Source organism: Archocentrus centrarchus, unplaced genomic scaffold (genome assembly GCF_007364275.1).
Source record: "Archocentrus centrarchus isolate MPI-CPG fArcCen1 unplaced genomic scaffold, fArcCen1 scaffold_113_ctg1, whole genome shotgun sequence".
In the NCBI taxonomy this organism is placed as follows: Eukaryota; Metazoa; Chordata; class Actinopteri; order Cichliformes; family Cichlidae; genus Archocentrus; species Archocentrus centrarchus.
The window spans coordinates 24252-51396 of record NW_022060159.1 but is presented as its reverse complement, the minus strand read 5'-3'; the positions used below and the strand labels follow the sequence as shown (position 1 = coordinate 51396).

Here is a 27145-nt window from a genome sequence, read left to right as displayed (position 1 = left end):
GCGTGTTAACCAAGACAGCCCTACAACATCCAGAGCCTTCAGGAACTCAGGGCGAATCTCGTCCACCCCAGGGGCTCTGCCACCAAGGAGTTGTTTAACTACCTCAGTGACCTCACCCCCAGTGATGGTCAAGTCATCCCCCTCATCCCCAGACTCTGCTTCCACTACAGAAGGCGTGTCAGTGGGATTCAGAAGGTCCTCGAAGTATTCCTTCCACCGTCCGACTATAGCCTCAGTTGAAGGCACCACCACCCCCCCCCCCGCACTATAAACAGTGTGAGTGAAGCACTGCTTTCCCCTCCTGAGTCGCCTGACGGTTTGCCAGAATCGCTTCGATGCCGTCTGAAAGTCTTTTTCCATAGCCTCACCGAACTCCTCCCACACCCGAGTTTTTGCTTTGGCCACTACCCGAGCTGCATTCCGCTTGGCCTGTCGATACCTGTCAGCTGCCTCCGGAGTCCCACAGGCTAACCAAGCCCGATAGGACTCTTTCTTCAGCTTGATGGCTCCCTTCACCTCCGGTGACCACCATCTGGTTCGGGGGTTACCACCACGACAGGCACCAACCACCTTGCAGCCACAGCTCTGAGCAGCAGCCTCAACAATGGAGGTGCGGAACATGGTCCATTCGGACTCAATGTCCTCAGCCTCCCTCGGAATGCTGTCGAAGTTCTGCCGGAGGTGGGAGTTGAAGATCTCCCGGACTGGGGCTTCTGCCAGGCGTTCCCAGCACACCCTCACAATACGTTTAGGTGTGCCAGGTCTGTCCAGCATCTTCCCCCGCCACCTGATCCAACTCACCACCAGGTGGTGATCAGTTGACAGCTCAGCTCCTCTCTTCACCCGAGTGTCCAGAACATACGGCCGCAGATCTGATGATACGATTACAAAATCGATCATCGACCTGCGACCTAGGGTGTCCTGGTGCCATGTGCACTTATGGACATCCTTGTGTTCGAACACGGTGTTTGTTATGGACAAACTGTGGTTTGCACAGAAGTCCAATAACAAAACACCATTCGGGTTCAGATCGGGCAGGCCGTTCCTCCCAATCACGCCCCTCCAGGTCTCACTGTCATTGCCCACGTGAGCGTTGAAGTCTCCCAGCAAGACTATGGAGTCACCAGATGGAGCACTCTCCAGCACCCCGCCCAGCAACTCCAAAAAGGGTGGGTACCCTGAACTGTCATTCGGCGCATAAGCGCAAACAACAGTCAGGACCCGTTCCCCAGCCCGAAGGCGCAGGGAAACTACCCTCTCGTCCACTGGTGAAAACTCCGACGTACAGGCAGCAAGCCGGGGGGATACAAGAATACCCACCCCAGCTCGCCGCCTCTCACCGAGGGCAACTCCAGACTGGAACAGAGTCCAGCCCTTCTCCAGGAGACTGGTTCCAGAGCCCAGGCCATGCGTTGAGGTGAGCCCAACTATATCTAGCTGGTATCTCTCAACCTCACGCACTAGCTCAGGCTCCTTCCCCACCAGAGAGGTGACATTCCATGTCCCAATAGCCAGTTTCGAAAGCCGGGGATCAGTCCGCCAGGGCCTCCGCCCTCAGCCACCGCCCGACACACACTGCACCCGACCCCTACGACACCTCCTGCGGGTGGTGGGCCTGCAGGAGGGCGGGCCCATGTAACCTCTTCGGGCTGCGCCCGGCCAAGCACCAACAAACTCCTCCGTGAATCGCCACCTTATCGTGGTGGAGGGGTTTGTGTGGCCCAGTGATCCCAGGAGCTATGTTGTCTGGGGGCGTGTCCCCCTGGTAGGGTCTCCCATGGCAAACTGGTCCTGGGTGAGGGTCCAGACAAAGAGCGGTTCAGAAGACCCTTATGAGTGAAAAAACAAGGGAACAGTTTACCCTGCCCGGGATACGGTTACCGGGGCCCCACCCTGGAGCCAGGCCTGGGGAGGGAGCTCGAGGGAGAGCGTCTGGTGGCCAGGCATTAGGCATTAGACAAAAAAAACTAATCTCAATCAAAAAAAAAAAAAATTGTGGTCAAAACTTTCAGAATTGTAATGAAATATTTTTTTGTAAAACTTTTTTTTATTTAAATAACTTACTTTTTTCTCATGAAAAAAATTATTTGCAAAACCTAAACTTTTATTTGCGCATGTCAGAAATCTTTGGTTACGATTCTCTAACTTTTGACGCTCTCTTTTTGGTTGAGTGTTTTTTGAACTCTCAGAACGTGAACATCCTGGGGCGGGGCCTGAAGATGAATGATGTAACACGTGTCCCTATTGGTTAGCGCTGCCTAAAGCGGCAGACTCTGATCCCTCCCACCTGCCGAGAACTGCAGGGCTTGCTTTGTTTCAGTTACAGGACATCAACACTAGAAAAGAAAGGAGGTAACACAGAAACTGAATGGTAAGTAATCTTCACAAATTTACACTGTTTAACAGCTACTAAAGTGTCCATCCTCTTTTCAAAGAAGAAAGTCTTACACAACTTATGAGTACAGTTGATATTATCTTGTGTGCCGCGGCATAGGATAGCATGCTAGCATCAGGTAAAGTGCATAAACTTGGCTTGTGTAATGTTCGCCTGTCTTTATGTTGAATCTGTTAACTAGCGCACCTTTGAGAATCGTAACCAAAGATTTCTGACATGCGCAAATAAAAGTTTAGGTTTTGCAAATAATTTTTTTCATGAGAAAAAAGTAAGTTATTTAAATAAAAAAAAGTTTTACAAAAAAATATTTCATTACAATTCTGAAAGTTTTGACCACAATTTTTTTTTTGATTGAGATTAGTTTTTTTTTGTTTGAATAATACTGAGACAAATTTAATCCCATACTTAGCAAGCCTCGATACATGCTTCTTAAAAGATTTCCTGGATCTCTTGACATATTGATCTATTCTACCTTACAGAAGCCTGTTTACACCAGTATGAATATGTTAGTCTAAATGAATCAAGACCCCTGAGTTATGCTGACTATTAGAATCCTGATATAGTGCTAAGTTCAGCCATCACTAACCCAGCTGTCTTAGCTATTTATAGGTCAATCTCCAACCTTCCTTTTCAGAATTCATCACAGTACAGAAACAGCATTAGTGAAGGTTACAAAATGATCTTATGGCCTCTGACAGTGGATTCATCTCTGTGCTTGTCCTGCTAGACGTCAGTGCAATGTTTGATACTGTTGACGATAATATTTTTGAGATTAGAGCATGCCATAGGTATTAAAGGTACTGTGCTGCAGTGGTTTGAATTATATTTATTTAATTGACTCCAGTTTGTTTATGTAAATAGGGAGTCTTCTTCACACACTAAAATTAATTATGGAGTTCCACAGGGTTCTGCGCTAGGACCAGTTTTATTTACATTATACATGCTTCCCTTAGGCAGTATTATTAGAAAGCACTGCATACATTTTCATTGTTATGCAGAAGATAATCAGCTTTAAAACAATGTAGACTCTGTAGTTTTCTCTGGGCCCCTCCCCAATCAGATCAGGAGCGACATGTTTAGCCGCATGTTCTCCTTGAATCACTGGCTGTCTGAGTGGTCTCCAAAAAAATGACGTGGGCTTCATAGATAATTGGCAACGTTTCTGGGGAAAACCTGGTCTTGTTAGGAGAGACGGCATCCATCCCACTTTGGATGGAGCAGCTCTCATTTCTAGAAATCTGGCCAAATTTATTAACCCTCCTAAAGCCTGAGTACCCAGGGTTGAGACCAGGAAGCAGAGTTGCAGTCTTACACGCCTCTCTGCAGCTTCTCTCCTCCTGCCATCCCCCCAAAACCCCATCCCCATAGAGTCGGTGCCTGCTCCCAGACCACCAAAAAAACAAAGCTAAAATCAGCAAAAAAATATTTAAGCATAAAAATTCAAAAACAATAAATAATACAGCTTCATCAACTGCACCAAAGAATAAAACAATTAAATGCGGATTATTAAACATTAGGTCTTTCTCTTCCAAGTCCCTATTAGTAAATGATTTAATAATTGATCAACATATTGATTTATTCTGCCTTACAGAAACCTGGTTACAGCAGGATGAATATGTTAGTTTAAATGAATCAACACCCCCGAGTCACACCCCCGAAGCACAGGTCGAGGAGGAGGAGTAGCTGCAATCTTCAATTCCAGCTTATTAATTAATCAAAGACCCAGACAAAGTTTTCATTCTTTTGAAAGCCTGACTCTTAGTCTTGTCCATCCTAATTGGGAAAATCAAAAACCTGTTTTATTTATTATTATCTATCGTCCACCTGGTCCTTACTCAGAGTTTCTGTCTGATTTCTCAGACTTTTTATCTGATTTAGTGCTCAGTTCAGATAAAATAATTATAGTGGGTGATTTTAACATCCATGTAGATGCTGAGAATGACAGCCCCAACACTGCATTTAATCTATTGTTAGATTCAACTGGCTTCTCTCAAAATGTAAAGGAGCCCACCCACCACTTTAATCATACTCTGGATCTTGTCCTAACATATGGCATAGAAACTGAAGACTTAACAGTATTCCCTGAAAGCCCCCTCCTGTCTGATCATTTCTTAGTAACATTTACATTTACTTTAATGGATTTCACACAGTGGGGAATAAGTTTTATTACAGTAGATGTCTTTCTGAAAGTGCTGTAACTAAGTTTAAGGATCTAATTCCTTCATTGTTATGCTCTTCAGTGCCAACACAGTACAGAGCAGCTACCTAAACTCTGCTCCCAGTAAGGTCGATTATCTCGTCAATAGTTTTACATCCTCACTGCGTATAACTTTGGATACTGTGGCTCCTCTGAAAAGGAGAGCTTCAAATCACAAGTGCCTGACTCCGTGGTATAATTCACAAACGCACAGCTTAAAGCAGATAACCCGAAAGCTGGAAAGGGAATGGTGTCTCACTAAATTAGAAGAAGCTCATTTAGCCTGGAAAAAGAGTTTGTTGCTCTATAAAAAAGCCCTCCGTAAAGCTAGGACATCTTACTACTCATCATTAATTGAAGAGAATAAGAACAACCCCAGGTTTGTTTTCAGCACTGTAGCCAGGCTGACAAAGAGTCAGAGCTCTGTAGAGCCGAGTATTTCTTTCACTTTAACTAGTAGTGACTTCATGGATTTCTTTACAAATAAAATTTTAGACATTAGAGAAAAAATTATTCATAACCATCTCAAAGATTATTCTTCATGTTTGGCTGCTTTCAGCACTGCTGGTATTTGTTTAGACTCTTTTGCTCCAGTTGATCTTTCAGAGTTAACTTCAATAATTACTTCCTCCAAACCAGCAACATGTTTATTAGATCCCATTCCTACTAGACTGTTCAAAGAAGTCTTTCCAATTATTGATGCTTCAATCTTAAAAATGATCAATCTGTCTTTATTAGTTGGCTGTGTACCACAGGCCTTCAAGGTGGCTGTAATTAAAGCGCTACTTAAAAAGCCATCACTGACCCAGCTGTCTTAGCTAATTATAGGCCAATCTCCAACCTTCCGTGTCTCTCAAAGACTCTTGAAAGAGTAGTTGTAAAACAGCTAACTGATCATCTGCAGAGGAACGGTTTATTTGAAGAGTTTCAGTCAGGTTTCAGAATTCATCACAGTACAGAAACAGCATTAGTGAAGGTTACCAATGATCTTCTCACAGCCTCTGACAGTGGACTCATCTCTGTTCTTGTCCTGTTGGACCTCAGTGCAGCTTTGATACTGTTGACCATAACATTTTATTACAGAGATTAGAGCATACTATAGGTATTAAAGGTACTGCGCTGCAGTGGTTTGAATCATATTTATCTAACAGACTCCAATTTGTTCATGTAAATGGGGAGTCTTCTTCACACACTAAGGTTAATTATGGAGTTCCACAGGGTTCTGTGCTAGGACCAATTCTATTTACATTATACATGCTTCCCTTAAGCAGTATTATTAGAAAGTATTGCATAAATTTTCATTGTTATGCAGATGATACTCAGCTTTACCTATCAATGAAGCCAGATGATGCACATCGATTAATTAAACTGCAGGAATGTCTTAAAGACATTAAGGCCTGGATGACCTCTAATTTCCTGCTTCTAAATTGAGATCAAACTGAAGTTACTGTACTCGGCCCCACAAATCTTAGAAACATGGAGTCTAACCAGATACTTACTCTGGATGGCATTACTTTGGCCTCCAGTAACACTGTGAGAAATCTTGGAGTCATTTTTGACCAGGATATGTCCTTCAATGCACATATTAAACAAATATGTATGACTACTTTTTGCATTTGCGCAATATTTCTAAAATTAGAAACATCCTTTCTCAGAGTGATGCTGAAAAGCTAATTCATGCATTTATTACTTCTAGGCTGGACTATTGTAATTCGTTATTATCAGGCTGTCCTAAAAGCTCCCTGAAAAGCCTTCAGCTGATCCAAAATGCTGCAGCTAGAGTACTGACAGGGACTAGAAAGAGAGAGCAGATATCTCCCATATTGGCTTCTCTTCATTGGCTCCCTATTAAATCCAGAAGAGAATTTAAAATCCTTCTCCTCACATACAAGGTCTTGAATAATCAGGCCCCATCTTGTCTTAAAGACCTCATAGTACCATATCACCCCAATAGAGCACTTCGCTCTCAGACTGCTGGCTTACTTGTGGTTCCTAGGATACCCTAACCCTTCCCATGATGCACTGAATGTTTCTATTTATTCACCTCTTTTTACTCTGTTTATACCCCCACTCTGCATTTAATCATTAGTTATTATTATTCTCTGGCTCTCTTCCACAGTGTTTCTTCTGTCCTGTCTTGCCCCCCTCAGCCCCAACCAGTCAGCGAACCTTACAATATAAAGTGCCTTGAGGTGACTGTTTCTTGTAATTTGGCGCTATATAAATCAATTTGAATTGTATCAGGATTCACTTACCCTAACATTGGCTATCAGACTCAGCCAGTGACGTGCGGTGAGGGTCGTGACTGGTGAGGCACTGACGTCATCACATCAGATTTACAAACATATAGCTTATTCACCATTTGATTGGCAACAGTTGTTTTGTTTAACATTAACATAGTCTGAAGCAAACCTTTTAGCTCCGGTGTTGGTCTTCCTTTAATTATTATCTTCTGCTTCGATTGAAAGTCCAGTTTAGAAAATTCTTTCAGTTGAGTTATGTAATCTTCCATGTTGAACATAAGGCCAAGCAACAGGAAAAACTAACTGGCCTTGCTAACTGTTTATGGTAGCTTGCCGCCGAGGAGTCGTAGAGTCCCTGGGATCACCAGCGCCCCCTACCATGAGGCACGAGAACTGCGTGCCTCACCTAGTGTCTCTTCGCAGCAGTTTCATGATCGCTCAACACAAGAATGCATTACACACACATACAGTTGTTAATGAAAAAAACAAAAAAAAAAACTGTGCATTATATACACCAGCTAAAATATAGAAATTTAGTTCATATAGTAAAAGTGTTAGAACATTTTAATAGCCACATGCAAAGGGAAAGTAATCCGGTCTCACTGCATAGCATGCCAGCACAGTTAGTAGTCATTGGCAATGACTATACTGAGCCGCACCACGGATTGCGCAATCCGTGGTGCGGCTCGCCGGGCTGGTGCCTCACCGTTCGTCTCTTAGTATTTGACCGGCAAATGCAAAAATTCAGCGATTTTGAAAAAACTAATCTAAAAATGGTGTAGTTAAATGGAAAAGAACTTTAAAATACAAATCACTGAATGAATATAACCATTTAATTTATTTTTTAATTTTATATTTCCACGATGACAGGTGAGGCCGTGCCTCACCTGCCTCCCCTGACTGCACGTCACTGGACTCAGCACAGGAAGCTGGTTATCAACTGGCTGTTAACCCAGAATGTCTCCAGCTTTAACATGAAAGGAGCACGGCTGGCAGCATCTGACCGATCACAATTCTTTATAAGTGTACTGTCAGTAGAGCAACTGATTTTAAAAAGGAAGATGAAACTGAACATTTCGAAAAATGTGAAGATGTTAAACACAGAATACATTGAAAGTAACAAAGTATGAGTCTGTGTGTGTATGTGTGTGTGAGAGAGGAAAAGCTCAGTACTGGGTCAGTAAGATTAGAAAAGACATACTATATTAATAAAGTTTAGCCTGTTTGAAATCTATTTAAAATACTGACCGTTTGAGAGAACCGACTGCTCAATATTGCAGCTCTGTCATTCAGACAGGAGAATCTGATGGAATATAATAGAGTATTTCATTAAATCAATGTTTAAAGACAGTTTTAGTTTTTATTCTCTCAGCTGCAGCCTCGGTGGAGTTTAAGGCTCTGAGAGGAACTGAAGTGTAGGATTAGACTAACTGTGATAATAAAGTCATTAGTTGCTGTGTTTTAGGATCTCAAAATGAGCCAACTCATGGTTTGAATCACATTGTCCTGACAAATGGCAAAGAAACTAAACATTTAACAATTTTTCCTGAAAACTCTCTTTGGTCTGACCAATCTTTAATATCACAGTGACATCATGGGGGAATGATTTCATCACGGCAAGTGGCTACCTGAAACGCTATGGCAGGCCGTTTTAACATAAAATCCGATTCACCACACTTACATTCCAGATATCTGAAATTGATTTATGACTAGACGTATTAGTAAATTGAGATATCTCTAATTATGTTTTGACTAGACAAAATACCTATTTGAGATATCTCTAATTACATTCTGACTAGTCGAAATGACGGCAGATTTACCATTCATTTGTATGGTGGCTTCAATTCAAGATATCTTCAATGAATTACTGACTATCTGAAACTCACATTTCAGATATCTACAATTAAATTATGACTAGTCATAAAGTTAATTCAAGATATCTTGTTTTTTATTCTGACTAGTCATAATTCTAATTAAAGATATCTTAAATGACACCATATTTCAAGATATCTTAAATGTATTTTTAGATAGGCGATAAATAGTTTTGACTAGTGCAAATTAAATTCTAGATATCTTGAAAGCAAATAATGACTAGGCAAAACTAAATTAGAGATATCTAGAACTTTAATTTTGACTAGTCAAAATGCCTTTTAAGATATCTCAAGATGAATTACAGATATCTTGAATTAGACAGATTTTCTATTTAAGATATCTTAAATAAACATTCTGACTAGTCAGAATGACGTTTAAGATATCTTGAATTACGGAGCATTTTGGCGGAATGTTTATAAGGCAGTTTGTTAAAACGGCCATAAAATCAGAGATTCTGTGCAGATTTCTGAAGCAGCCTTTAGGTTCACGACTCTCGTGCTCTCCGCATATCCCATACTGAACAGCTCTTTCTATATTGTTGCATTTTATTACAATTTTGCCTATAACGGCCAGCGCAATTGCAGCCACCTGAAAATCTACACAGGCAATTGTTTGGACAGCTCAGTACAGCACAAGGGGGCCTTCACGCAATCGTTAAATTCAGATATCTAAAAGGTAATTTCGACTAGTCATAATTACGTTTTAGATATCTTAAATTGTAATTACGGATGTGTGACCCGTCAAATGACGTCAAATCCGGTGATGTAATTTGAGATATCTTGAAAGGAATTTTGACTCGCCAAAATGTTATTGAAGATATCTTGAATTATTATTCTTACTAGTCAGAATGGAATTGCGGATATCTTAAATTACCATTCTGGATAGTCAAAATGTTGTTTTGTCTAGTCAAAATGCAGTTTTAGATATCTGAAATGTAATTTCGGATAGTCAGACAAACGGATTTTATGCCATAGAAACGCTGACCCTTGACTCTCCTCTACACTTATGTGGAGCAGATTTGATGTTCTGCGTCGCCTGTTAATGTTTGGATGACGTCATCTTCTGTATTTTGGTAAATGCGTGTTTGGATCCATTTCAGAAATGAGGTTTTCCAGTAAAATCACAAAAACTGTTAATTTTATCTTCGTCGTTTCTCAGTAAGACCAGCAGGGGGCGATAAACAGCGCAATCTCATTTTACAGAAGAAGAAGAAGAGGCGCCCTCCCGGCCGTAAGTTCTTTGTGTGCAGCAGGGAACGCGCGTGTTAGCTCAATATCGACGGATTATCCCATCCTCCACCTGCGGATCGATACCTGGCTCAATAAGACACATCAGATCGCCTGTTCGCTCATCCGCAGGTAAGAACGGTGACGTCTGTGAGCGGCACGCGGCGCGGATGGCCGGTTAGCCTCGTGGTGTGCACGCAATGCTAACAGCGGCTAATGCTAGCAGCACCGCGGCGTTACTGAGCGCATTTTTGCTTCACCTGTCCACCTGAGCGGCATCGCTGTAACGAGCCGCAGGAAACCGGAGCGGAAGCAGAAACTAGATTTTTCCAAGAAACGCCAGAGAGCAGGTGGTGTGTGTCTGAGAGTACCTCACGTGAGCTGCTGTTATTGGCCTCTGATTGGTTTTGGTAAAGATAAAATCAATGTGGTAAATTAGATGTTCATTTGGACCTGTGGGCGGTGCTTCAGCGGTTAGAAGGTTCTGGTTCGTGCCTACTTGTTCTCTGGGTTCTCGGGGCTCTTCCACGGACCAGGTGTCAGATTACACTAAAGAAGGTGTTTTAGGCAGCTAAATGCAGTTCTAGAGAAGTCTGATTGGTCAGTTAATACATTTTTTGACTACTTCCTGCTCAGATGTCATTCTGATTGGCAGTGTTTGGGGTTAGAGGTCAGCTGATAGAAACCTGAGACATACCTGATAGAAGTAAACGGAAAGTGAAACATTTCAGGTGTAGCAGCTGTGTGATAATGATGGTCCTTCCTACAGGCTGAAGAACATTCGTCTGCCTATCAAAAGGAAAGTTCATCGGAGGATTAAACTTTGCCATGGCTCCGAGTCTGCTTATTCTTCTATGTTAAGTGGTTACTGTCCGGTCCAGGTCACTTTTGAAACCATGTAGAATGATCGAGTGGTAGTTTACTTTTATAATGTACCTTATACGTTATGGGGTGGCTGTAGCTCAGTAGGTAGAGCAGGTCACCTACTGATCGGAAGGTCAGCGGTTCGATTCCTGGCTACTCCAGGCTACATGCCAATGTATCCTTGGGCAAGATACTTAACCCCAAGTTGCTCTCCGATGCAACCGTTGGAGTGTGACTGTGTGTGAATGTTAGATAATTAAAGCACTTAGCTTAGTTAATATTGGAAGTGCTTGTATGAATGGGTGTGCATGGGTAAATTTAAAACATGTTGTATAAGTGCTTTGAGTGCTCAGACTGAGTAGGAAAGTGCTATATAAGAACTAGTCCATTTTTATTTTGGCTGAACAAAACTCACAACAGGGCAGCTATGCAAAGCGTTAATACAGCGGCAGGACAGCCGTGAATATGTGCCATAAAGCAATACAGTGTTGTAAAGTGTATTACGCAACAGCAGTTCACACTACACTTACTCAAATCAATATATGACTATAAATATATATGCAGCAATATATGCAGCAAATGCAAAGAGGCGGAGCTTTTATCAAGACGGTGAGCTCAGGTAGAGTGAAATTAAATGTTTTTCTAGCGTCCAAGTAGCAATGCTTGTTCCTGTAACCACCATTAAACCCTTTACTGGGGAAACAGCTGGAGGTCCTTCATCAACTACCTGATCAACAAGTGTCAATGTGAAGAAAATAGAACTTTGTAGCTGCTCCATCCACTGTTGTTTGTTTCACACAGAAAAAAAAACATGCAGTAAATTTATGTAAGTTAAAATGTGCAGATGAACTGTTAATAAGACAAAAATATTTCCTATTAGATTACTTGATTAATCAATGGAGTAATCGATAGAATACTCAATTACTAAAATAATCGATATTTGCAGCCCTATCTGGAATCAACCATCTTTACCAGAAACACCTTAAACACCTGGCTATTACAGGTGCTCCTAATCCCTATTTTTAGTATAGCACAGTGGTTCTCAAATCCAGGCCTCGAGGTCCGGTGTCCTGCAGGTTTTAGATGTGTCCCTGATCCAACACACCTGAATCAAATGGCTGAATTACCTCCTCAGTATGCAGTCAAGTTCTCCAGAGTCCTGCTAATGACTTTGATATTTGACTCAGGTTTGTTGAAGCAGAGACAAGTCTAAAACCTGCAGGACACTGGGCCACGGGGCTTGGATTTGAGAACCACTGGTATAGCAGCAGAAACAGCTGCTGGATACCCTAATTTCCTCAATAAAGTGTCTATCTGTAATCAGTAACTTAACATGCATAATGAAAGATTCTGTGAGCATTGTCGGCTCAGGTTATAGGAAACTTTAACGGGAGAAACCTGAGATGATCATGAGCGCTTCAGCCCGTTATAGTAATACAATTCAACAACAAACAGCGACTAGAGAGCATATTTCTCCCATATTTGCTTCTTTCACTGGCTCCCTTAAATTCAGAAGAGAATTTAAAATGTTTCTCCTCACATACAAGGTCTTGAATAATCAGGCCCCATCTTGTCTTAAAGAGCTCATAGTACCGTGTCACCCCAATAGAGCACTTCGCTCTCAGACTGCTGGCTTACTTGTGGTTCCTAGGATACTTAAGAGTAGAATGGGAGGCAGAGCCTTCAGCTTTCAGGCCCCTCTTCTGTGGAACCAGCTCCCAGTTTGGATTCAGGAGACAGACACCCTCTCTATTTTTAAGATTAGGCTTAAAACTTTCCTTTATGATAAAGCTTATAGTTAGGGCTGGATCAGGTGACCCTGAACCATCCCTTAGTTATGCTGCAATAGGCCTTGGCTGCTGGGGGGTTCCTATGATGCACTGAGGGTTTCTTTTCATTCACTTCTTTTCACTGTTTATACCTCACTCTGCATTTAATCATTAGTTATTATTAATCTCTGGCTCTCTTCCACAGTGTGTCTGTTGTCCTGTCTCTCTCCCCTCAGCCCCAACCAGTCACAGTAGATGACTGCCCCTCCCTGAGCCTGGTTCTGCTGGAGGTTTCTTCCTGTTAAAAGGGAGTTTTTCCTTCCCACTGTCGCCAAGTGCTGCTCATAGGGGGGTCATCTGTTTGTTGTTTTCTCTGTATTGTAGGATCTTTACCTTACAATATAAAGTGCCTTAAGGTGACTGTTTGCTGTGATTTGGCATTATATATAACTCATACTTTAAATGCTGCTTAACTGTGTAGCACCGTGCATCATGTATTATGAAAATTGCAGTGCGGCACGAATGCTGTTGTTCAGTCACCCACACACAACACTCCGACTTTCCCATAAAGGTTGTTTTATTGTTTAATTTACACAGCGACTTGGCTGTCTTTGCGGTAGGGTTCACTTCGGGTCTCCTCCTCTCCCCCCCTGCCAGCTACTGCATAAAGACATAAAAACACATCATCAAAACTAATGTCAGGTAGCTGCACTCCCCATCTTCACCTGACGCCCCGCCCTGAACCCACTGTCCCACCTCTCCCCTGTAGCCATGCCCCGAAACCAACCCACATCAGGTTACGTTGTAGCTTACAGTACAGATTTCCCACTCAAGCATAAATCCCATTATCCAGGGGTACACCAAGTTGTTCCCAGGCCAGCCGAGATATAATCTCTCCAGTGTGTCCTGAGTCTGCCCCAGAGCCTCACCCAGGAGGCAACAGCCTTAGCTGGCGCCTTTCGATATGGAGAAGTAGCAGCTGTACTCTGAGCCCCTCCCGAATGATTGAACTCCTCACCCTGTTTCCAAGGAACAGCCCAGCTATTCTTTGGAGAAAGCTCATTCCTGCCGCTTGTATCTGTGATCTTGTTTTTTGCCTTCAAAATAACTAACAGTATTAGGCCTAATAAAAATTTCAGGCCAAGATTAACAGAATTATGGCATTTTTCTATAACGATGGCAGGACTACAGCTAATGATTAGTTAGATGATTAGTATGTCTGGTACCAACTAGTGACAGTAGTGACTATTAGTCAACTAGTTGCACACATCCCTAGTCTTATCCAAGGAAACCTGAAACCTGGAATTCACAGGTGCATTCACCTGTGAACTCAAACAGCAGTCTGTTTTTTTTTTTTTTTTTTTTCTGATCACATTGTAAGCACGTGCAGTAGCTAGTTTAGTATTGAGTTTTAGAATGTCTGTGTTGGAGCTGTTTTACTCTGATATTTCTTGATCTGTTTATTGATTTTAGGTTTCTTTTTGTCACTGTTGAGATCTGAGCACCCTCAGTTTATTGATCCAACAGCTTGAGGTTAATCAGCCATGATCAATAACAATTAGCTGTTGTTGTGTTTATTTTTTTCCCCAGATACAGTGAACTTCTGAATCATTTCCATGGCGCAAAGACGAGGACACATCAGGTACCTGAAGGTGAGTTGATCATTAGTGATCAAGTGTTTTTAATCCTCATCCTAAATAAAGTGGGAGGATATTATCGTCATACTATCCATATGTCCGCCTGGGTGTCTGTCCATGAGGTTTTTACCTTTCCAGTCTATAGACTCAAAAACCACAAGGAGCTGAGCCATGAAATTTGGCATATGTGTTCTTTACTCTTCAAAGATGTGCAGCAGAATATTCATATTCCTTGATGTTTAGTACCCTTTGTACACTTTGGTTGTATTTATCTGAAGTGGAGAGTAAACAGCATGGAGGATTTCAGGCTGCAAATGCTATTATAATATATGCTAATGATATGCAGCCTCTTTCTCATGCCTGATTGGCTTAGCCTAATTATGTGATCATATTGTGCTGTATACCTACTTTACCCTTATTGACTGAAATGGATAAAGTGGGGATTCTACATACCTAGCAGCTGATCTCAGTCACTGAACAGCTGGCAGTAGCTGATAGTGAGAAACTGGGGAATCCCAAATGTCCAGGAACATCAGTTCTAGGCTTCAGCCTTATTGATTAGCCTGTGATGCCAACTTCTGATTGGCTGAGCATTGACTAACATGTTGGTTAGGGATGGCTCATGGCCATATAGTACAGACCATAAGTCATCATTGAGCAGCATTGAAGCCATACCTACTGCTCAGCAATATGAGTATAATATAATGTGAATACCTTGTAAGTATGCATTATACCTGGCTTATTATAGATTCTATAAATAGAAACATGTGTAGTATACACCCTTGTACAAGAGTGCAGTACTTTCACTAATTTGTTTACCCTGGAAATGTTTCTGTTTTAACATGAGGTTACAAAAACATATTTGCTGAAATGTGAAAAGATTATGACAGAATGTTAATCTCTTACAGCATGCTTAAAATAGTTTTGATTTAATGAGTATTGTTAACATTGAAAACATTTTTGCTGGAATATGTATTATATCTTTACTAACTAGTCATTAGGGGTGACTAAAAGTATTTGGATCACATTTTAGGGCAAGGCCTCCAAAATAGGTCAAAATAGTTTTGCAGAAGGTAATCAGATGTTTGCTGAAGGGTTTCTGTTATGAAATGGGGCCGTAATGTTATCCTCACTACTACATTTGTTTTATATATTCATTAATGGCGGGAGGATATCCCCACTGAAGATGAGTTTTGTTTCACATTACCAAAATAAGGACGGTGAGTGACCTGCTTTTATTACAAAACAGGTTCAACAACTCCAAGCTTTCTTGGATTTAAGTGGCTTAACAGAAAGAGACTTGGCAACTTTAGTACCAAACACCAAACCATTTTTGCTTTTGCAGTTGAACATATGTATTATGACTTCACACCTGGGGTTCATTTTTATTTATTTTTTAACAAATAAACAGGTTTTACAAATGTTCAGGACAGAATCTCAGTCACACTGACAGCAGGCTCTAAATGAGGCAGTGAAAACTTAGCGCTTCTAGTAGGGCTGGGCAATACGGACCAAAAATGATATTTTGATATTTTTTAGCTGAATGGCAATATACAATATATATCTCAATATGTTTTTCTTCCCAAAAGGTATAAACAAAAAGGCCCTTCTGAGTCAAAGCTATATGTCCCAAATGTCACACGGGCACTTTTATTAACATTCAGCTGTAGATGTACATGAGAAATTGTTCAAAAATAAAATATTGGCATATTTAAATAATAATGCTTCTTTCTTCCATAACAAAAGACTCACAGCTGTACTATTAAAATGTAATCAGAAATTAAAGCCGCAAGCGGCGATGAGCGGGCCCTCGCACCCGGCGCGCGTCGACCCCTGGCGCACTCCAGCCAAGCCGCGCGTCGACCCGTGGCACGCTCCAGCCGAGCCGCACTCGGAGGTTCTCGCAGACGAGAGAGTAGCGGGCTCACCCGGCTGCTGACGGCTCAGCAGGCTAGCCGTATTTCGCGTCGTTCGTCTCCCGCTTCCACTAGGTGCCGTCGGTGAGTGCCCACTAATTAAAGTGTCACAATGGTCTATGTAATGCCTGCAGCCATCAAATCAATTGCAATGATCATAGGATGAATATTATTAGCGTACTTCGGATTTCCTGTTGCCACTAGGTGGCGTTATGAGTGTGAAACAAAGCTGATAGATGGGTGTGTCCAGTCTCCCTTACCCTCCCATTAAGCCTGTGAAGGTTGAGGCACATCGGACAATGTATGTCAGAGATGTAACAATTTGGTGCACTGTGGTATATGAGTAAAATCCCACATTCAGAGGGTTGCTACGGCAACACCGTTCAATATTCTACAAAACCATGAATATCTTTTGATGGGCTACTTGTGTAGATGATCTGGAGCCATTTTGGTGTGACTGGATGAAATGCTGTAGTAGAAGATGATTCAAATAGCAGGGCTGAAAAATGTGAGAAATGCTGCAAAAATGACACCTTAATTAGAACATGTCAGGCTTCCTGTTGGATTTCGGCTATCGGTCCAAGAGACTTTTTTGTACGTCTTAGGATGTTACTTCAGCATGCACGATTTCAGATACACAGACCAAGCACAGCCCTGGGGCTGATGTTTAGAACCTATCTGGGCCTGAAATTGAAAAAAGTCCAAATTCAGAGGGTTGCCATGGCAACACCGTTCAATATTCTACAAAACCATGAATATCTTTTGATGGGCTACTTGTGTAGATGATCTGGAGCCATTTTGGTGTGACTGCCTGAAATGCTTAAGTAGAAGATGATTCAAATAGCAGGCCTGAAAAAGGCGAAAAATGCTGCAAAAATGACACATTAACTTTAAAATGCTGGACTTTCTGTTAAGTTTTGAGTATGGGTCCAAGAGACTTTTTTGTACGTCTTAGGATATTACTTCAGCATGCACGATTTCAAATACACAGACCAAGCACTGCCCTGGGGCTGATGTTTAGAACCTATCTGGCTGGGCCTGAAATGGAAAAAAAGTCCAAATTCAGAGGGTTGTTACGGCAACACCGTTCAATATTCTACAAAACCATGAATATTTTTTGATGGGCTACTTGTGTGGATGATCTGGAGCCATTTTGGTCTCACTGGGTCAAATGCCCTAGGAGGAGTTGAGGCAAAAAGGCCTGAAAAAGGCGAAAAATGCTGCAAAAATGACACTTTAAAGTGAACGTGGCTGACTTCCTGTTGGGTTTCGGCTATCAGTCCAAGAGACTTTTTTGTAGATGTTAGCATCTTACATCAGCAGGCAAATTTTCAGATACACAGAGAAAGCACAGCCCACGGGCTGATGTTTAGAATCTCTGTGAATTTGAAATTGAAAAAAAGTCCAAAATCAGAGGGTTGCCATGGCAACACCGTTCAATATTCTACAAAACCATGAATAACTTTTGATGGGCTACTTGTGTAGATGATCTGGAGCCAATTTGGTGTCAGTGGGGGAAATGCCCTAGGACAAGTTCGTTCAAATAGCAGGCGTGGAAATCGCAAAAATTGACATCTTCAATTGAAGATGGCCGACTTCCTGTAGGGTTTGGGGTATGGGTCCAAGAGACTTTTTTGTACGTCTTAGTATGTTACATGAGCCTCTACATTTTCATACATGTAGATAAAACGTAGCTCCGGGGCTACTCAAAAAACTTGCTATTTTAAGATATTCCGAGCTGCCACTAGGCGGCGCTCTAACGTTTATGGACTTTATGCATATCAGTGTGTTCAGGGCAGCATGCTTATCACACCACTGAAGTTTGAGCCAGATTGGGCAAGTTGGCTTTGAGTTACAGCCATTTTTGTGTTCATGGCGAATCATCGAACTTTGCCGTCCCATAAGGGTCACGCCCTTTTGTCAAAAACTCAGTTTTGAAAACACAGTAAGTCCAACTTCTTAAGGCTTTCCAGGTGAAATTTGAGATGGTTCTGCTAAACCACCTTGGAGCTGGACCTCCAAGTGTAAAATATGACATTTCCTGTTCCCACTAGGTGGCGCTGCGACTGATATTAAATATTGTCATATGTATGTGTTCAGGGGGGCACCCTCATCCTACTGGAGAAGTTTGATGCACATTGGATCATGTAGGTATGAATGAGAGGCAATCAAAATTTCATGGCGAATGATCAAAGTTCAAAGGGGCATAAGGACCCCTCACCCTTGGCAAAAACTCACCATTTTCGAGATTTAGATTCCCCTGGGGGTGTAGGTTACACAAACCAAATATGAAGATGATAACGTCTAAAACCTCTGAGTTATTTTAAAAAGTGTGAGGGCTGCAAATCGCCAAATTTGCATAATTAATTCAAAATGGCGGACTTCCTGTTGGGTTTAGGGCATGGCTCCAAGAGGATTTTTTGTGCGCCTGGACATGATATACATGTGTATGAAGTTTCATACATGTACGTGAAACACAGCGGTGGGGCTCCAGTTTAGGGGGCGCTAGCGAGCCAATTTGGCGGGCCCTTGCCCGCGCTTATTAAAATACTTAAATTTTCACCAGGTGTGACGCATGTGCAAAGTTTCATGAGTTTTTGAATATGATAAAGCCCCCAAAAAGCCAATTCATTTGCCTGAATAATAATAAAAAAAATAAATAAATAAACGAAGCAATTACAATAGGGCCTTCGCACGTTCAGTGCTCGGGCCCTAATGATAGAGAGCAAAAACAGCAAAAGGCAGTCTGCAGTGAAGTAGACTTCACCAAAGTGCTTCCTCCTGTGTGTACTCCTGTACATCCAGTACTCTGTGCAAATAACAAAGCATGTAAATAGACTGAGTGAACAAAACTCCATCCTTCAGTCAGCAGGGTTCTAGCTAGCTGCGCCTGGCTGAGGTGCCATCACGCCGGCTGAGGACTTCAGTTATCGTAACAGTTAGCTAGCGACGTGGCCATTAGCATTAGCATCGTACGCATAGTGGAAAAGTTGAATGTTCGGACCTTTTGTCGGGACTTGTTTGCAGCATTCTCTACAGAATACATTATTCTGCTGCGCATCTGACACTTTGAACCCGAACAATCTGCAAATAACTGAGCGTTGTTTTTCATTTTACTAACCAGCTCCTCTTCAGTAACTTTTTGTCTGTTTTCTTCTCCATGCTGTTGCTTTCTGCATGATTTACGGGTGCAGCGGTGGGGGAGAGAGTTGGGGCAGTGTGAAACTGTGCAGAGACAAACTCGGAGAAGAGAAAGGTGAACTGGTAGATCTACAAGTATGATTGTAACACGACATAGACTAAATCGATATAAATGATATTGTCTCATCCTATATTGCATATGAAAATATATTGATAATTCTCAAAAATTTGATATATTGCCCAGCCCTAGCTTCTAGCACATTTTAATCTCTGGCCATAATCTGCTCCTGACCATTTGACATGTTTAGCATCAGTTACCACGGTAGCAGCTTTGATTGTTTTATTCCAAACATGTAACTATTCATAAAATGAAGAGAAAGAGTTTCAGTCAGGATTCAGAATTCATCACAGTACAGAAACAGCATTAGTGAAGGACTACAAATATCTGGGAGTACACATTGACAACAAACTGGACTGGGCTAAGAACACTGATGCCCTATACAGGAAGGGCCAAAGTCGTCTCTATTTTCTGAGACGCCTGAGGTCCTTCAACATCTGCCGGACTATGCTCAGGATCTTCTATGAGTCTGTGGTGGCGAGTGCCATCCTCTATGCTGTTGCATGCTGGGGCAGCAGACTGAGGGCGGCAGACGCCAACAGACTCAATAAACTGATCCACAAAGCCAGTGATGTGGTGGGAGTGGAGCTGGATTCGCTTATGGCAGTGTCGGAGAGGAGGATGCTGTCTAAGCTGCAGGCCATTATGAACAATGGCTCCCACCCACTCTACAACGCAGTGATGGGACACAGGAGCACATTCAGTGCAAGACTCATCCCACCAAAATGCACCACAGAGCGCCACAGGAGGTCATTTCTACCTGTGGCCATCAGACTCTATAACTCCTCCCTTAATAGGTGACACTGTGGTTCATCAGTGTCATTCACTTATCAGTATTCAATTGTACATAAAATTGTTTAAATTTCCATATACATTGTACATACACTTATACATTGTACAAAAAAGGACTGTGCATATATATATAATGACACCTATTTAAAAATTTTTGCACTCACAATTTTCATATGTGTATAGATTTAGATGTGTATATAGTCAAAATATCTCTTTAGTCTTTATACTTTTATGCCTTTAGTGTATGTTATTGTGTTTTAGGTTTACTCGTTTAAATGAAACGGTTGCAGCTGTAACAGTAGTAATTTCCCTTTGGGATCAATAAAGTATTCTGATTCTGATTCTGATACAAACGGTCTCTTTAGAGCATGCCACAGGTATTAAAGGTACCGCGTTGCAGTGGTTTGGATCATATTTACTTAATAAGCTCCAATTTGTTCATGTAAATGGGGAGTCGTCATCATACACTAAGGTTAATTATGGAGTTCCACAGAGTTCTGTGGTAGGTTAACCCTTTAGTATCAAACGCCGTCACCAACAGGTTTGATAAAGTGGCATTTTTCCACACTTCCACCCCCCGTACACCGTGTGTGTGTGTGGGGGGGGGCAAAGGCGCAGATTTGTGGGCTTCCTGCAACAGCGCGACTGAAATTACTGTACTAACCACATGTTGGCTGTGAAATGCAATTTCTCAGCTTTAGGAAACCATTTGAATTTTCCTGATGGGGAAAAAACTATGACATAACTAGAAGCACTCAGAGATCGCAAACCTCCGCCAAGGCCAACCCCCTATCCCGCAACAGTGAAGAATCTTTAAAAAAAATTCCTGTATCCAGATCGTGCTCCGGATCACCGCCAAAATTTAATCACTTCTTCCTCTTGTCATTTCCAATCACTCCACAAAATTTCATCAAAATCCGTTCATAACTTTTGGAGTAATCCTGCTGACAAACAAACAGACAGACAAACAAATAAACCAATGCGACCGAAAACATAACCTCCTTGGCGGAGGTAATAATAATTATGGTAATGAAAAGTGCGCTTGCACAAAAACAGAGACATGATCGTGGTCTATTGTGCTCAGTGATTGACAGTTTAAGTTAACTCTCTTTCTAGACCAGAAAATCTGGAGATGATTTCATTTTAGGATTTACAAACTCAGCTTTTTATTTTTTATTGTATTTATTTTTTTAATCTAAAACTCAGAGTTTTAGATAAACCTGAGACCTGTACAAAGACTTTAGATGCTACTGAAAAACTTTAGACCCTCCTACTCTCCCTGCAAATGTCTGAGCAATGTTCCAGGAATGGTGACTCTATTTTCTGGAGATCTGATTGGTCAGTAGCAGTGATTTCATACCTGCTGAGTTTAGATCTACAGTATAACTCATGGTGATGTACAGTGGTAAGAAGTGAACCACCTTTGTAATACAGGAAATTCCACATTAACCCTGAAGTTACCTGATAAGATCAAATCCTGGTTCATTTTGCAGACCTCTGCTTTCTGGGCTAGAGATGAGTGCATGTTTATGACGTGTGTGTGTGTTTTTCAGGTGTGTGAGGTTCAGAGCTCTCAGGGTGATGTCAGAGACGCTTCGCTCGCCACTAAAGGAGCTGCTGGAAATGTGAGTGCTTTCTTTTAATTGGCAGAATCTGTTCACTTCCTTTATTCTCATGTCTTTTTGACTTTAGTGAAACTGATGATGGTGATGATGTAATGACCTCAGGAGCTGTATGATAACGGGTACGCTGAGCAGATGATGGAGGACGAAGACGCGCGGACAAACCTGATCGTGAACTACCTGCCGCAGAGCATGAGCCAGGATGAGCTGCGGAGCCTCTTCAGCAGCGTTGGCGAGGTTGAGTCAGCCAAACTCATCCGGGACAAAGTGGCAGGTAACGCCGTAACGTACAATTAAAGCAGTGCTCATGTAGTACTGAAGTACCACTATTGTAGTACTACTGAATTGCTACTGCAGTATCACTAATTAGTACTCAGGGTACTTAGTAGTACTACAATAGGATCCCGGTAGTACTGCTGAGTACAAACCTGAACTGCAGCAGGTGCTCAACTACACACTCGTACTGCAGTATTACTCAGGTAGTACTATGGTGTTACTGGGGTACTGTTACACACAGTAGTACCGTGGTACTACTTTGCTTACGACTAAAGCTGCTAAGATCACTAATTACAATTACCAGAGTACTTTTGAAGTACTATAAGTTTTACTTTGAATGTTTTATTTCAGCACTTTGACTAAATGTATTTCAGCATAAATACGCGTGTACTTCATTGTACTTCATTGTACTTCATTGTGCGTCATCGTACTCTTTGGTACTCCTGACTCTGCTAAGTAGGTCATAGCTGTACTTTGGAGTAGTTGTAGTATCAGTACATACTCGTTATAGTACTGTTTGCAGTATTTCTTGTTCACTGTATTTTTTGTTTTTGTTTTTTGGGTGACGATCAGCTGACTTTATGTTTTTTAAACACTGATGTTTTTCTTTCTTTCTTTAGGTGAATTTTGTGAGTTTCTCTTTTTTTTTCTTTTTTTCTTTTTGTCAGAAAACAATTTGAATATTTTCTTTGTTGTAATCTTTTATTTTTCACACCAGGTTTAATGACATCACAGTGTTTAACAGGTACTTGTTGCTGATTCGTTAATCAGGGCTGGGCGAACAAAGTAAATAAAACTTCAATTTGTTTGTGATTCAATCAGTAAATGAATTATTACAATGATTTCATCATGTGGAAAAACTCAAAGATTTAGTGAACGAGTTGCAGCTCCGTGTGATGTAAGAAAATGTTGATTCTAACAGAGCGTTATAATTGATTTTTGAAAAAAAAGAAAAACTGGAAACATCCGGAATAAATTGAGCGCGTTGACGTGGCTGCTGCCATCTAATGATGAACGTCTTCAGATAACAGCAGCTAACACAAGGCTGCATCACAGGTTTTTACGGGTTACTTGCTGTGACACATCTGCACAGAAACAGAATAACTTTGGCGAGTAAACGGTGAACATGTCGGCACCTGAGGGGAAAAAAAGAAAATTTTGGTTGAAATTTTGTCGTCCAGCCTCTGATACTTTAGTTTTTATTTTTTGTTTTTTTGTTTTTTTTCTTCTGTACAAATGTTTTTACCTGTTTGATTTTATTTTTCAGGCTACTTGTAAAACTTTAAAAATGTTTGAAGATTTTTTTTTTTTTTTCTGAACAAGTCGAGAAAACCGTCATGTGAAGTGACATTTGGATCTGTTTGCATCACTTCCTGTCACTACCATCATTTAGCTAGCATGTATCATCGGCGTTGAGGCATTTCTTATCTGAACTCAGATAAGCGGTGAGTCTTCGGTAAAACGCTTAGATTCCTGTGGCGTCGGTCTGATTATGATGGCGGCCTTAAACATCATTGACGTGGTCTGAATGCCGTTTCTGAGTTTAAAAACGTTTGGTTGATTTTAATGTTTCGTTGGGTTCATGTGGCACCCTCCATCCGCGGTAACCCTAGCCATGCGGTGTCTTGGACAGCAGCTGCTGTTCAAACCTGTTAACCAGATGAGTTCAGACTTGGAGGAAGCCAACATAGACAAACTTCCTGCTGTGAGGACATGGCACTAACTATTTTACTGCCTAAGTGGTTTTATATAGACCAGCAGTGAAGCAATGAATCATCTTTAACCTTATTCACGTACAGCAATGAGTTCTGGCTTTAATTAGTGGACCGATGTCACCTGAACAGGTAAAACAGTGTTTTGAAATTTAACACCAAAATGCACCCTCTAACACCCCCCCCCCCCCCTTTTAAAAATTTGTTTGTCTCTGGTTTTTGTTTGTTTGTTTTAGCTGATTTTATGTGTAAACACAGGACAGGCAGGGTAACAGCTACATCAGAAATTTAATGTTTAGAGAAATAGAACCCCACAGTGTGGGTAGCAGGCCGGCAGTGGGTTTTCTTGGTTTGTTCAGAAAGATGAAATGATGTTTTTATCTTCATTGTATGGATCTCTGTACTCAGTCTGAACTCTGTGTGTTTGTTTCTATCAGAATGTGTAGCAGCTGTAACAGACGCTTTTGTTTTTTATTTTGTTGTTTTCCTTTGTGTTTCTCTAGGCCACAGTTTAGGTTACGGCTTTGTTAACTTTGTTAACCCTAGTGATGCAGAGAGGGCTATCAGTACCCTCAATGGCCTGAGGCTACAGTCTAAAACTATCAAGGTAACGTGCCACAGGTGCTCTTTGTTTTTCCTGTCTCAACTGATGTGTTATGTTCCCTGGACAGTAGAGGGCGCTCTCACCTGTCTGACGGATGAAGGTATTTTCAAACTCTGCTGTTTGTTTTTATTTTTTTTATATTGACACTCGTCAGCACTGAATCTGTGAATATCTTCAGTTCAGTGAGACAAAGTGTCGTACCTTTTACTTTCAGAAATTAATGCTTTTATTTTGATGATCAAAGCCTGTTTGGATGCCTTTTATTTTGTTTTGTTTTGTTTTTTTGTTGCTTGTAAAGAATCTGGATTTTTATTTTTTATTTTTTTACATTGAATATTTAAACACATTTAAATCTGGATTTTATTTGTACTCTCAATGTAACTGTATTTTTTTATTTTCATCAGTGTTTATTTTTCTGTGTTAATTATTTTGTGAAGACAATTGGCTGACTCACTTCCTGTCGCCTCACCACAGGTTTCATACGCACGGCCGAGTTCGGACGCCATCAAAGACGCTAACCTGTACATCAGTGGGTTGCCACGGACGCTCAGTCAGCAGGATGTGGAGGACATGTTTTCCCACTACGGACGGATCATCAACTCCAGAGTGCTGGTGGACCAGGCCTCAGGTAAGGCATGTCCTCAGTAACCACAGGGTCATGTGCCGGCACAATGATGTTTGGACCTGAATGTCCTCTGTCTTCTGATTGGTTGTTTAGGTCTGTCGCGCGGTGTGGCCTTCATCCGTTTTGATAAGCGGGCTGAGGCCGACGATGCCGTCAAACACCTGAATGGACACACACCTCCTGGCAGCGCTGAGCCAATCACAGTCAAGTTTGCTGCCAACCCCAATCAGGCCAGGAACTCCCAGATGATGTCACAAATGTACCATGGCCAATCACGACGTTTTGGGGGACCTGTTCATCACCAGGCACAGAGGTTCCGGTATGTTCACCTGTTCAGTGTCCAACAGTGCTCTGAGTGATAACATTATTGTAGTCTGAGTGCTCGAATAGTGATGCACCACGGGAAACACCTGATTCTCCTGTGATTCAGCAACTGATTGGTTTAGATCAGTGGTTCCCAAAGTCTGTTAGCGCCGGCCTGTAAGATTTTCCTCGCTCGAAGCCCGTCATCAAAATACAAGAGAAAGCAATGTATTTCAGTGAAAATTTGATTTAATAAATGTAAACAATACAGGGTGTTGGCTATAAATTGCAAATACTACCAAGTCACATGTACAGTGCTAATGCTAATATGTGACCCACTTGCCAATGGGACACAAACTTCAATACATGAGCAGTAAATTTAGGTCAGAATAATGAGCAATATCACATACTAAACACCTCCTTTTACCATTTTTACTTCACTTTTTATATAAATTTGTGACTATACATACTTGTGTGTAATTTCATGAAAGTGGGATCAGTAACGATTAATTAATCTTTAAACACTTTGTTTCCAGGTTTTCTCCTATGAGCACTGACCACATGAGCGGAGGGGGCGGGGCATCAGGGAGCTCGTCCTCTGGTTGGTGCATCTTCATCTACAATCTGGGCCAGGAAGCCGATGAGGCCATGCTGTGGCAGATGTTTGGTCCGTTTGGCGCTGTCCTGAATGTGAAAGTGATCCGAGATTTCAACACCAACAAGTGCAAAGGCTTCGGCTTTGTTACTATGGCGAACTATGAGGAGGCTGCCATGGCGATCCACAGCCTTAATGGCTACCGCCTGGGAGACAAAGTCCTGCAGGTCTCCTTCAAGACCAGTAAGGGGCACAAGTAGAGAGGGGGTGGGGTAAAACAAATAACAGCTGTTTGTTTTGTTTTGTTTTTTTATTTGTTTTTGTCAGTATAACTTTTTTTTTTTTTTTTTTTTTAAGGTTGAAGATTCTTTTTTTTCCCCTCCCAGCATGCCCCATTTCTTTATGATGTCACTCTAAGCCGAGATTTCTATGAGTTGCCGTTTTTCAACAGTGGTGGACTGAAACCTGCAGTATGATTGACAGCTGACTTGTATGGAAGATTTGCACAGATTTGAAAACATTTGGGGGTCAGTGGTCACTGTAATAACTAAATTGGCTCTTTTCTGATTTAAGTGAAATGTTTGGTTGGTTTTATGTACAGGAAAACTGATGTCATGGTAACTGCTGGCAACTGATTAAAGGATTAAATGCTTCAGACAGGTAATCTGACGTTATCATGTCAGGTGATTAGGTCAGTGTTAGACGATTAGTTTCATGTTGTACAGGTGATGTACAATAAAGCACCTGATGAACAGGTAACTGATGTGTAGTCAATTTTCATTTGTATTTTATTTTTGTATCGCAGCTTCATTGTGACGTTTATTCAATAAATCTGTTAGTGGAAAACTTTACCTGTTTTTTAATGTTTTTCTGACTGCGTAAATGGATCACATTAGGCCAATGAGCCAGGAGCCCTTTTTTTAAATTTTTATATTTTTATTAATGTAAATGACGTTCTGTTCTTAGCATGTCGAACTTGATGTTAAAGTCTGTCATTTATAATATGGCTGTAGTCGTGGTTGCTTTGGAACACTTAATACATTCAGGCAAATTCTTCAGTCTTATTTAAGGAAACCCAACATCCTAAAATGGGTGTTTTTATTTCTTCTTTTTGAAGAGCACCAGACACCATGAAAACTACAGCAAAAAAGCAGACTGCCTCTGTGTAGTTTCATACATTCATATGTACATTATATTCACATATTAATCATATTTAAAAAGAATCGATTCTAACAACC

At 41.4% G+C, this 27145-nt stretch overlaps 1 protein-coding gene across 6 annotated transcripts; it reads left to right on the top strand.

Annotated features, from left to right (window-relative positions):
• The first annotated feature begins 9896 nt into the window (after positions 1–9896).
• LOC115775387 (ELAV-like protein 1) lies at positions 9897–26758 on the top strand. Of its 6 annotated transcripts, XM_030722919.1 has the most exons (9): positions 9897–10065; positions 14157–14218; positions 21724–21795; positions 21898–22066; positions 24284–24387; positions 24859–25012; positions 25103–25328; positions 25849–26150; positions 26265–26758. In XM_030722919.1, exons 2-9 carry the CDS (start codon positions 14183–14185, stop codon positions 26267–26269), a joined length of 1068 nt encoding a protein of 355 aa, XP_030578779.1. In that variant the 5' UTR covers positions 9897–10065; positions 14157–14182; the 3' UTR covers positions 26270–26758. The 6 variants fall into 6 exon arrangements, with proteins under 6 accessions (XP_030578779.1, XP_030578777.1, XP_030578781.1 ...); XM_030722917.1 differs by having other exon boundaries at positions 25849–26758; XM_030722921.1 differs by lacking the exon at positions 21724–21795 and having other exon boundaries at positions 21863–22066; positions 25849–26758.
• The last annotated feature ends 387 nt before the right edge of the window (positions 26759–27145 follow it).